The sequence below is a fragment of the Salvelinus fontinalis genome, chromosome 25, assembly GCF_029448725.1.
Source record: "Salvelinus fontinalis isolate EN_2023a chromosome 25, ASM2944872v1, whole genome shotgun sequence".
NCBI lineage: Eukaryota > Metazoa > Chordata > Actinopteri > Salmoniformes > Salmonidae > Salvelinus > Salvelinus fontinalis.
The window spans coordinates 21524461-21538151 of record NC_074689.1 but is presented as its reverse complement, the minus strand read 5'-3'; the positions used below and the strand labels follow the sequence as shown (position 1 = coordinate 21538151).

The following is a 13691-nucleotide window of genomic DNA, read 5'->3' as shown; positions in this document are numbered from 1 at the left end:
GGAACAACTGTTCAACTAAATATGGTCAATAGTCAAATTAAAGTTATGTAAAATGCTGGAGTTGAGTGCCGTAGTGTAGTAACATGGTTGTTGATAGATGCTTTGAGTCTAAAACAGAACCATCTCTTGTCTCTAACACTGTGCATGATGATGCTGAGAGATTCTAAAGTTAGAATTAAACATGATGATTAAACCAACAACCTCAAAACAAGACTCAATATGACATTGGGGTGTGTGACTGTGTTGCTAAGCTACAGCCTCAGAGTTGAAGAGTTCAGAGGGTACACGTGTGAGCACATACACGGTTCTGTTTTGAATGAGGCAGAAACACATGTTCACAAGACAGCCACACTATGGGCTGTGGTCCAACAGTCTTTAATAGTTGATTTCCTCTACTCCCTAACCTCCCCCTCCCACCCACACTATGGCTGAGTCCCAATGCTCTCCTCCCCCTAGCCTCCCTTCCTCACCACTGTCCTGAATCTAAAGGCTGCAGTTTCTCTATGGTTTATGCAGCTAGGCTTCCAGAGGGTCATATGACTGTGACCCAACAAGTCAACAGCACTCATGGTGTGGGATGAAAACCAGCGGATAAAGACTAGGAGAGTTTGTAGAGTTTTGTGTTTTGTGTGTGTGTGTGTATTTTGAATGCTCTGACATAGCAAACAGACATAGCACACAGACACAGCACACAGGACTGTGACTGTGTACTGATTTACTGGTGTGCGTTAGTAGTGATTTACTGGTGTGCGTTAGTAGTGCTTTACTGGTGTGCGTTAGTACTCACCCCTCTGCCTGTCCGATCCCTCTGTTTTCTACCTTTATCTCCCCCTCCTTGATCATGGAGCTCAGGATCACCTGCAACAGGACAGGAGACACACACAGTGGAAAAGATACCAGTTAGACTGCTGTGCTGTGGAAAGTATGCCTGGTGAGTCTCCCTCCTGGATACAACATCACGCTGTGTGGAAAGTGGTCTGGGAATCAGCTGGTCTTTAACTGGCATGGGAAACAGGTCATTTGATGTGGTTTGGGAGAGCTACCGTGTGTGTGTGTGTGTGTGTGTGTGTGTGTGTGTGTGTGTGTGTGTGTACCTCGTGTTCAGGAGATAGCTGTTCCATGTCGGTCCTCAGACACCTTAGGCCAGGCAGGAAGTGATTCACCATCAGCTCCTCTGAGATGACTGGAGCAGGAGGTCAAGGACCGGACAACTGAACACAAAGTTTACCTACACTGAACAACCAACCACCAACACAGAGTTAAACACTACTGAATACTGGACGACCAAACATCAACAGAGTTAAACACTACTGAACACTGGTCAACTGAACCGTTGTGAGTGAAGTAATATTACAACACAGAGTTTAAAAACAAGTAAGATTAGTGAGGTTATATGACTACATTACCCAGAGGGCCACAGTACTTCCACTGCCTCGTCGCACACTGATGATGTCACGGTCCCAGGCTCTGATAGAGTGGGGAGTTTAGCCACTGTGACCAAAGCTACATGCGACCCCCCGTATAGCCTGCGATATTCGCACATTACCAAACCTCAGCCAGCTGGTGTGTGTGAGTGTGTGAGGTGGCATGGAAGTCACTAGAGAGGTAGGTCTTTGTGCTGCAAAATACACCCTTGAGGAGCCTCACTATTTTGGGAACACATTTAGGGAGGAACGTGCACGCATGCATGAACATGCCATATGCTGGGAATTCTGAACAAAGGCTTGGAGGCAGCTCTCCCTCTGTCATTTTCTCTTCTGGCTTCTCCGTCTCTCTGAGGCAGACTGTGGTCGGTAACTGTCCGTCTCTCTCATTTTCGCTCTCCCTCTCTGTGGGCTGTGGTCCGTCTCTCTCTCCGTCTCCCTCCCTCTCTCTCTCTGCCCACTCAACCCTGTAATCAGCATACGGCCCCAAAATGGAGAGTTTATTTTCCTTTCTCAACTCGCCAGCGGGACAAGTAACCAATGCATAAATACACATACAGCTAATGTATTTAACTTATTCAGTGTACTATATATATATATATATATATATATATATATATATATACACATATATATATACACATATACACCACACTGACTGAGGCAGGGTTGGTCGATTACAACCCACAACCACAAATAGTGAACTTCTAACCATCTGCCCCACAGTAACCTAGTCTGACTACAGTAACCTAGTCTGACTACAGTAACCTAGTCTGACTACAGTAACCTAGTCTGACTACAGTAACCTAGTCTGACTACAGTAACCTAGTCTGACTACAGTAACCTAGTCTGACTACAGTAACCTAGTCTGACTACAGTAACCTAGTCTGACTACAGTAACCTAGTCTTGACCCAGGTCTTGTTATTCTAAAGACGTATTCTGAGTCACAGCTATAAAAGTGAAATAAAACACTCTCCCCTGAGCCCCAGCCAAGCCAACACTGCTCTGGGTACAGTTCTAGAAAAGTCTTAAGTACATACCGCTAGGTGGACACATTTAAAAACCAGTTCATGAACTATTGCCCTATTTTAGCTTTTCCCTTTAAAGGCCTCTTGACTCAACTCGTTAATATGTAGCGGTTTGTCTCAACCATTAATAAAGGGTGAGGTAAGTTCTGTAAGTGAAGGACACAGTAGCAGGGAACACACACACACAGCTGATCACCATGGAGCTGATCGTGGTCTACAGGGAACACACACACACAGCTGATCACCATGGAGCTGATCGTGGTCTACAGGGAACACACACACACAGCTGATCACCATGGAGCTGATCGTGGTCTACAGGGAACACACACACACAGCTGATCACCATGGAGCTGATCGTGGTCTACAGGGAACACACACACACAGCTGATCACCATGGAGCTGATCGTGGTCTACAGGGAACACACACACACAGCTGATCACCATGGAGCTGATCGTGGTCTACAGGGAACACACACACACAGCTGATCACCATGGAGCTGATCGTGGTCTACAGGGAACAACGGGTGGAGCACTCCCCTATTGTCATCGACAGGGCTGCAGTGGAGAGGGTCAAAAGCTTCCTCGGCCTGCACATCACAGAGAACCTGACATGGTCCAATCACACCACCACAGTGGTGAAGGCGGCGCAGCACAGCCTCTTCAACCTCATGCACCTGAAGAAATTCAGCACCTTGGATCCTGAAGAAGTTCTACAGCTGCAACATCGAGAGCATCTTGACCGGCTGCATCACCGGCTTGTCGGGCAACTCAACCGCAAGGCTCTACATAGGGTGATGCGGACGGCCCAATACATGACTGTGGGTGAGCTCCCTGCCCTCTAGGTCTTCTACACCAGGCGGTGTCTGAGGAAGGCCCAAAAGATAGTCAAGGACTCCAGTCACCCGGGCCATGGACTGTTCACATCTGCCAGTTACCATCTGGGGTATCGGGTCTCGGACCAACAGGCTCCGAGACAGCTTCTATCACCAGGCCATCAGACTGCTGAAAAGCTAAACCTAGTCGTCTCCCTGCACCTTACAGACTATTTGCACCGGAGAAACTATATGCACGTTAGAGATTATTTTTACTGACTACCCCCACAGCCAACGCTTACACACAAACACACCCAGAACTCATACATGCAGACAAAGCTGCTGTTCTATTATATAATATTGATTCCACGAGCCACTTTATAATTGTACATACAGGTCCATTATTATTATGTATACATCTTCTAAGACTTGTTATTTTTGACTCATTACATAGTTATTATTGATTCATGTACAGCATTGTTGAGGGAGCTAGCTGTTTATTACCTATGCATAGTCACTTTACCCCAACCTACATGTACAAAATAACTTGACTAACCTGTACCCCTACACATTGACTCGGTACTGGTACCCCCTGTATATAGCCTCGTTATTGTTATTTTACTATTTTTACTTTAGTTTATCTAGCAAATATTTTCTTAACCTGTTCTTGACCTGCATTGTTGGTTAAGGGCTTGTAAGTAAGCATTTCACGGTAAGGTTGTATTCGGAGAATGTGACAAATAACAGATTTGATTTGACATAAGCATTGTGTTGCACCTTTTATACCTGCTGTATGTGACGAATACATTTTATTTGAATTTGATTTGACACACACACACACACACACACACACACACACACACACACACACACACACACACACACACACACACACACACACACACACATATATACACAAAGACGTGCACATCCACACACAAACGTAAGTGTTGGGTGAAGGATACAGCAACAGGAGAGAGCGCTGTAGGCCTCAAACAGCTGAGTAGCGATGTCTATCCTCTTACTCTCTGTAGCCTGGACGTTGTTACCCAACGCTAGTTTGTGGAGGTGAGGCAGCACAACTGGAAGACAAAAAACAGACAATATCACTGTGTGTGTGTGTGTGTGTGTGTGTGTGTGTATTTGAGTCCATATGTGCATGTGAGTGTGTCTGCGCTCTTGTTTTAGTGTGCCTTTGCAATAGTGTGTGTGTATGTATGTGTCCGTACTGACACTCGTCTGTGAAGTGTGGTTCAGCGTAGTGTGTGTGTGCATTATCAGTAGTACTGACACTCGTCTCTGAAGCGTGGCTCAGCGTTGGGTCCGACCCGGCCAAAGGTCCTGATGATCTCCATGTGTAGAGAGTGTTGGTCCTGGTACTGTGGGTCCTCCAGGAACGACGCTAGCTGCATCTTCACACGCTCCAACAGCTGGGACACACACACACACACACACACACACACACACACACACACACACACACACACACACACACACACACACACACATTAATACATGCATGTACGCAAACACACATGTATGCCAACATGGATACTCCCCCTAATACACACGGACACAATACAAAACACACCTGTGCTCAAACATATAACCCAGACTTGTTTAATGCATGAGTGTAGTATGTGCATATATGCAAATCAGCATGTCCATACCTCTTTTTGCGTGACCGTCTCCATGATGGTACCAAAGGCAGGGATAGTAGATATCCTAACTGAACTATAAGCCAGACAGGAGTTAGAATAGAGCCAGGTCTCTGCTTTATTAAAACTACAATATGCAGCTCAGAAGATAATATAAAACAGACCAACACCAACCAATCATCAGTGTGGATCATGTATGTTAATGCCAAGGTTAATGGTGATGTTAGATCATTCCGGTGTCCGTATGGATTTAAATAATATAATACACTAAATAGAACCAGGAGGATGCAGAGGAAGGAGGGATAGAGAGAAGAGGAGAGAAAACGTCTCGTCTTCGTTGACTCACAATTCAGGGCCACTGCACAGTGTAATAAGAGCCGGGGCCACCCGGCGGTCTATTAAAGCTTCTGACATGCCTCGTAGAATCAACTGGAAACGGTTAGGAGGGAGGGAGAGACGAAGAGGTTAGGAGGGAGGGAGGGGGGAGGAAGAGAGAGGTAGGGGTGAAGACAATCGTCCAGGACCTGAGGGTTGGGGGGGTCTGCTAAAAAGGGGGTGAGGAGAAGGATGGGGTGGTAATGCATTACAGCTGAGCATGCTGGGATGATCTCCACATGCAGCCAATCAGAGCGCGAGTTAGCGTAGTGTAGCAGGCGGATGATGCAATGAACATGATTGGGTAGATCATGCCAGAAAGGACAAAATGAGCTATATTGTCAGAACTGATGATCAAGTACATTACATATTTTGTCTTAATTGAGGACTAGGTTAGGATTAAGGTTAGAGGTAAGGGTTTGGGCTAGTGTTTAGAAAGCATCATACGGCTGTCCTTTCAAGCATGGTTATATAGTGACTACCGGGGTGTGGGTTAGTGTCGCACACTGATGATGCCTGGTGTTAATGACAGTAAACACAGAACCGCACACGGTCGACCGCACCTCAACCTCTACAGGAAGAAAGCCCAAAGAAGACTTTTACCCAGAGTCAGAGACCTTGAACCATCTAGGAGCACAGACAGGGCAACTACCCTAAAGATACACAGGTTTAGAGAAAGCACCTACTTCGGAATTGATTTGTGCTGCAAAGCCTCATTGTCCCTGAGTTTTGAGAAAAAAAATCCAAAGTCAAACCATTGACTCCTTTAACAATGGATGTATGTTTCCATACCAACTACAGTCCTGAAAGATCTGGTGTTATTCAATATATATATCCTCATCAAAGAGGTTAGGGTTCTTCCTGCGAGGTTGGAGGAGGGGTCGAGGTGGCCAGACAAGGCAGCAGGAGACACTTACATCTCAGGGTCGCTGGAGAGCGTGATGAGAGCAGGCACCACCCTCTGAGCCACCAGCGTCTCATTCACCCCCTTCACCAGCAGCTGATTGGACAACACAGCCGTGATGTCACAGCCCAGGAGCGGGTGATGGACAGAGCCAGCAGTGTCATGGCAACACGCCGAGAGAGGGAGGAGAGGGAAAAAGGAAAACAAAAAGAAAGAAAGAAAGTGATACACAACGACAAGAAGTAGCAGCAGCGCCAAGGTAGGAACGAATGTCACGCACACGCAAGCCCGCGCGTAAACACACAGGTAAACAAACAAAACAGAAAAACAAACAATAAGTGAGAAGCCAAGCAAACAGAGCTGCTGAACAGAGTTGGTAGAAGTTCCCCCTAACCAGTGGTCCAGAGTCAGATTTTTGTTCATGCCCTAATAGTCATGGTTAGGACTGGGGGCAGAGGGATCAGATCCTAGATCTGTGGTTAGGGGCAACTTCTGCCGAGTCTGCAGAGAATGGTAGGGAGGGATATACCACTATGAGATGGTGATAGGGGGGTTAAGTGTCTATAACACTATGACAGTAAAGGGGGATGTCCACACCACTATGACAGTGAAGGGCGAATGTCTATACCACTATGACAGTGAAGGAGGATGTCTATACCACTATGACAGTAATGGGGGATGTCTATACCACTATGACAGCGAAGGGGGATGTCTGTACCACTATGACAGTGAAGGAGAATGTCTATACCACTATGACAGTGAAGGGGGGATGTCTATACCACTATGACAGTGAGGGGGGATGTCTATACCACTATGACAGTGAGGGGGGATGTCTATACCACTATGACAGTGAGGGGGGATGTCTATACCACTATGACAGTGAAGGAGAATGTCTATACCACAATGACAGTGAAGGAGGATGTCGATACCACTATGACAGTGAAGGGAGATGTCTATACCACTATGACAGTGAAGGGGGATGTCCACACCACTATGTCAGTAAAGAGGGATGTCTATACCACTATGACAGTGAAGGGGGATGTCTATACTGCTATGACAGTGAAGGGTGGAGGGGGGATGTCTATACCACTATGACAGTGAAGGGGCATGTCTATACCACTATGACAGTGAAGGGGGATGTCTATACCACTATGACAGTGAAGGGGGATGTCTATACCACTATGACAGTGAAGGGGGATGTCTATACCACTTTGACAGTGAATGGGGATGTCCACACCACTATGACAGTGAAGGGGGATGTCCACACCACTATGTCAGTAAAGAGGGATGTCTATACCACTATGACAGTGAAGGGATATGTCCATACCACTATGACAGTGAAGGGGGATGTCCACACCACAATGACAGTGAAGGGGGATGTCCACACCACTATGACAGTGAAGGGGGATGTCTATACACCTATGTCAGTAAAGAGGGATGTCTATACCACTATGACAGTGAAGGGGGATGTCTATACCACTATGACAGTGAAGGAGGATGTCTATACCACTATGACAGTGAAGGAGGATGTCTATACCACTATGACAGTGAAGGAGGATGTCTATACCACTATGACAGTCAAGGAGGATGTCTATACCACTATGACAGTGAAGGAGGATGTCTATACCACTATGACAGTGAAGGGGGATGTCTATACCACTATGACAGTGAAGGGGGATGTCTATACCACTATGACAGTGAAGGGGGATGTCCACACCACTATGACAGTGAAGGAGGATGTCTATACACCTATGTCAGTAAAGAGGGATGTCTATACCACTATGACAGTGAAGGGGGATGTCTATACCACTATGACAGTGAAGGAGGATGTCTATACCACTATGACAGTGAAGGAGGATGTCTATACCACTATGACAGTGAAGGGGGATGTCTATACCACTATGACAGTGAAGGGGGATGTCTATACCACTATGACAGTGAAGGGTGGATGTCGATACCACTATGACAGTGAAGGGGGATGTCCATACCACTATGACAGTGAAGGGGGATGTCCATACCACTATGACAGTGAAGGGGGATGTCCATACCACTATGCCAGTAAAGGGGGCTGTCTATACCACTATGACAGTGAAGGGGGGCTGTCCATACCACTATGGCAGCAAAGGGGGATGTCCACACCACTATGTCAGTAAAGAGGGATGTCTATACCACTATGACAGTGAAGGGATATGTCCACACCACTATGACAGTGAAGGGGGATGTCCACACCACTATGACAGTGAAGGGGGATGTCTATACACCTATGTCAGTAAAGAGGGATGTCTATACCACTATGACAGTGAAGGAAGATGTCTATACCACTATGACAGTGAAGGAAGATGTCTATACCACTATGACAGTGAAGGAGGATGTCTATACCACTATGACAGTGAAGGAGGATGTCTATACCACTATGACAGTGAAGGGGGATGTCTATACCACTATGACAGTGAAGGGGGATGTCTATACCACTATGACAGTGAAGGGGGATGTCCACACCACTATGACAGTGAAGGAGGATGTCTATACACCTATGTCAGTAAAGAAGGATGTCTATACCACTATGACAGTGAAGGGATATGTCCATACCACTATGACAGTGAAGGGGGATGTCTATACCACTATGACAGTGAAGGAGGATGTCTATACCACTATGACAGTGAAGGAGGATGTCTATACCACTATGACAGTGAAGGAGGATGTCTATACCACTATGACAGTGAAGGGGGATGTCTATACCACTATGACAGTGAAGGGGGATGTCTATACCACTATGACAGTGAAGGGGGATGTCTATACCACTATGACAGTGAAGAGGGATGTATATACCACTATGACAGTGAAGGGGGGCTGTCCATACCACTATGGCAGCGAAGGGGGATGTCCATACCACTATGACAGTGAAGGGGGATGTCTATACCACTATGACAGTGAAGGGGGATGTCTATACCACTAAGACAGTGAAGGGCGAATGTCTATACCACTATGACAGTGAAGGGGGATGTCTATACCACTATGACAGTGAAGGGGGACGTCCATACCACTATGACAGTGAAGGGGGATGTCCATACCACTATGACAGTGAAGGGGGATGTCTATACCACTATGACAGTGAAGGGGGATGTCCACACCACTATGACAGTGAAGAGGGATGTATATACCACTATGACAGTGACGGGTGGAGGGGGGATGTCCATACCACTATGACAGTGAAGGGCGAATGTCTATACCACTATGACAGTGAAGGGGGATGTCTATACCACTATGACAGTGAAGGTGGACGTCCATTCCACTATGACAGTGAAGGGGGATGTCCATACCACTATGACAGTGAAGGGGGGAGGGAGATGTCCATACCACTATGACAGTGAAGGGGGATGTCTATACCACTATGACAGTGAAGGGGGATGTCCATACCACTATGACAGTGAAGGGGGGTGTCCACACCACAATGACAGTGAAGGGGGATGTCTACACCACTATGACAGTGAAGGGGGAAGGGGAGGGGTGTCTATACCACTATGACAGTGAGGGGGGATGTATATACCACTATGACAGTGAAGGGTGGATGTCTATACCACTATGACAGTGAAGGGGGATGTCCATACCACTATGCCAGTAAAGGGGGCTGTCTATACCACTATGACAGTGAAGGGGGGATGTCAATACCACTATGGCAGCGAAGGGGGAGGTCCATACCACTATGACAGTGAAGGAGGATGTCTATACCACTATGACAGTGAAGGCGGATGTCTATACCACTATGACAGTGAAGAGGGATGTATATACCACTATGACAGTGAAGGGTGGAGGGGGGATGTCTATACCACTATGACAGTGAAGGGCGAATGTCTATACCACTATGACAGTGAAGGGGGATGTCTATACCACTATGACAGTGAAGGGGGATGTCTATACCACTATGACAGTGAAGGGGGACGTCCATTCCACTATGACAGTGAAGGGGGATGTCCATACCACTATGACAGTGAAGGGGGGAGGGAGATGTCCATACCACTATGACAGTGAAGGGGGATGTCTATACCACTATGACAGTGAAGGGGGATGTCTATACCACTATGTCAGTGAAGGGGGACGTCTATACCACTATGACAGTGAAGGGGGACGTCTATACCACTATGACAGTGAAGGGGGATGTCCACACCACAATGACAGTGAAGGAAGATGTCTAAACCACTATGACAGTGAAGGGGGGAGGGGAGGGGTGTCTATACCACTATGACAGTGAGGGGGGATGTCTATACTACTATGACAGTGAAGGGGGATGTCCATACCACTATGATAGTGAAGGGGGATGTCTATACCACTATGACAGTGAAGGGGGATGTCTATACCACTATGTCAGTGAAGGGGGACGTCTATACCACTATGACAGTGAAGGGGGATGTCCACACCACAATGACAGTGAAGGAGGATGTCTAAACCACTATGACAGTGAAGGGGGGAGGGGAGGGGTGTCTATACCACTATGACAGTGAAGGGGGATGTCCATACCACTATGATAGTGAAGGGGGATGTCCATACCACTATGACAGTGAAGGGGGATGTCTATACCACTGACAGTGAAGGCGGATGTCTATACCACTATGACAGTGAAGGTGGATGTCTATACCACTATGACAGGGGGGATGTCTATACCACTATGACAGTGAAGGGGGATGTCTATACCACTATGACAGTGAAGGCGGATGTCTATACCACTATGACAGTGAAAGGGGATGTCTATACCACTATGACAGTGAAGGGGGATGTCTATACCACTATGACAGTGAAGGGGGATGTCTATACCACTATGACAGTGAAGGGGGATGTCTATACCACTATGGCAGTGAAGGGGGATGTCTATACCACTATGACAGTGAAGGGGGATGTCTATACCACTATGACAGTGAAGGGGGATGTCTATACCACTATGACAGTGAAGGCGGATGTCTATACCACTATGACAGTGAAGGGGGATGTCTATACCACTATGACAGTGAAGGGGGATGTCTATACCACTATGACAATGAAGGGGGATGTCTATACCACTATGACAGTGAAGGCGGATGTCTATACCACTATGACAGTGAAGGGGGATGTCTATACCACTATGACAGTGAAGGGGGATGTCTATACCACTATGACAGTGAAGGGGGATGTCTATACCACTATGACAGTGAAGGGGGATGTCTATACCACTATGACAGTGAAGGGGGATGTCTATACCACTATGACAGTGAAGGGGGATGTCTATACCACTATGACAGTGAAGGGGGATGTCTATACCACTATGACAGTGAAGGCGGATGTCTATACCACTATGACAGTGAAGGTGGATGTCTATACCACTATGACAGTGAAGGGGGATGTCTATACCACTATGACAGTGAAGGCGGATGTCTATACCACTATGACAGTGAAGGTGGATGTCTATACCACTATGACAGTGAAGGTGGATGTCTATACCACTATGACAGTGAAGGGGGATGTCTATACCACTATGACAGTGAAGGTGGATGTCTATACCACTATGACAGGGGGGATGTCTATACCACTATGACAGTGAAGGGGGATGTCTATACCACTATGACAGTGAAGGGGGATGTCTATACCACTATGACAGTGAAGGGGGATGTCTATACCACTATGACAGTGAAGGCGGATGTCTATACCACTATGACAGTGAAGGTGGATGTCTATACCACTATGACAGTGAAGGTGGATGTCTATACCACTATGACAGTGAAGGGGGATGTCTATACCACTATGACAGTGAAGGTGGATGTCTATACCACTATGACAGGGGGGATGTCTATACCACTATGACAGTGAAGGGGGATGTCTATACCACTATGACAGTGAAGGGGGATGTCTATACCACTATGACAGTGAAGGCGGATGTCTATACCACTATGACAGTGAAGGGGGATGTCTATACCACTATGACAGTGAAGGAGGATGTCTATACCACTATGACAGTGAAGGGGGATGTCTATACCACTATGACAGTGAAGGCGGATGTCTATACCACTATGACAGTGAAGGGGGACATCTATACCACTATGACAGTGAAAGAAAGATGTCTATACCACTATGACAGTGAAGGGGGATGTCTATACCACTATGACAGTGAAGGGGGATGTCTATACCACTATGACAGTGAAGGGGGATGTCTATACCACTATGACAGTGAAGGAGGATGTCTATACCACTATGACAGTGAAGGCGGATGTCTATACCACTATGACAGTGAAGGGGGATGTCTATACCACTATGACAGTGAAGGCGGATGTCTATACCACTATGACAGTGAAGGCGGATGTCTATACCACTATGACAGTGAAGGTGGTAGTGCTACAACACCTCCTCCACCAAAAGTGTATTTTATGTAGGCCTGATTCCATTTTGAGCCAATGTTTTTCCCTTGCTCTTTGGTGTTCACAATGAAGGGGTAGGGGCTCTGGGAAGGGGCTAGGGATTAAAATGGAATCAGGCCCTTGAGGGGGAAGGCAATAACAAGCAGAGGCTGCTGCAGGGGAAAGACATAGGGAGGCATTTCAAACCAGTATAGTTCTGTTTGCATAATACAACTCAAAAACCTTTACAGTCCAGTCCATGTTCCAGCAATACTTATCTATTAAAACTGTAAGATTCAATCAGCAAGAAGACTACTTCTAGTCCATGACAAAACAGGTCTCAATAAAAACAGGTTTCAATAAAACATTTTAGATACAGCATACATCAAACATAATACAGTGTCATTCTTATATGGTCTAGACTATAAAGCATGTTATTACGTGAGCAAATTTGTGTGTGTGAAGGTGTGTGTGGCGCGTTGTGGCAGGGCGCCGTACCTCAAACATGCGTGCGGCGGTACAGCGGACTAGAGCGGAGGTATGGACCACTCCGTACCATAGCACTGTCAGTAACAACTCATGGTACACTGGGTTAGCCCTGAGAGAGAGGAGAGAGCGAGAGGGAGAAAGGGGGGTGCAGAGAGAGAGAGCGGGAGAAAGGGGGTAGAGAGACAGAGAGATGGAGGGGGAGAGAGAGAGAGATGGGGTTATAGAGAGAGAGAGCGCGGGAGAAAAGGGGTAGAGAGACAGAGAGATGGGGTTGTAGAGAGAGAGAGAGAGATGGGGTAGAGAGAGAGAGAGCGTGGGAGAAAGGGTGTAGAGAGACAGAGAGATGAGGGGGAGAGAGAGAGAGATGGGGTTATAGAGAGAGAGAGAGAGAGAGAGCGGGAGAAAGGGGGTAGAGAGACAGAGAGATGGGGTTGTAGAGAGAGAGAGAGAGAGAGATGGGGTTGTAGAGAGAGAGAGCGGGAGAAAGGGGGTGGAGAGACAGATGGAGGGGGAGAGCGAGAGAGATGGGGTAGAGAGAGAGAGAGCGTGGAAGAAAGGGGGTAGAGAGACAGAGAGATGGAGGGGGAGAGAGAGAGAGATGGGGTTATAGAGTGAGAGAGCGCGGGAGAAAAGGGGTAGAG

At 46.9% G+C, this 13691-nt stretch overlaps 1 protein-coding gene across 9 annotated transcripts in view; it reads right to left on the bottom strand.

Moving 5' to 3' along the window:
- relch (RAB11 binding and LisH domain, coiled-coil and HEAT repeat containing) overlaps positions 1 to 13691 on the bottom strand; it is a 52292-nt gene that overhangs the window by 2588 nt on the left and 36013 nt on the right. For 7 of the 9 annotated variants that reach the window (XM_055881597.1, XM_055881599.1, XM_055881601.1 and 4 more), the window contains 7 exons: positions 13060 to 13159; positions 6216 to 6298; positions 4936 to 4999; positions 4557 to 4695; positions 4231 to 4347; positions 1095 to 1183; positions 788 to 858 (listed from right to left, as the gene is read on the bottom strand). In XM_055881597.1, coding sequence (XP_055737572.1) covers positions 788 to 858; positions 1095 to 1183; positions 4231 to 4347; positions 4557 to 4695; positions 4936 to 4999; positions 6216 to 6298; positions 13060 to 13159 — 663 coding nt within the window. Of the gene's footprint in view, positions 1 to 787; positions 859 to 1094; positions 1184 to 4230; positions 4348 to 4556; positions 4696 to 4935; positions 5000 to 5269; positions 5353 to 6215; positions 6299 to 13059; positions 13160 to 13691 lie in introns of all 9 variants that reach the window. The other 2 variants (XM_055881598.1, XM_055881602.1) reach the window with 1 other exon arrangement.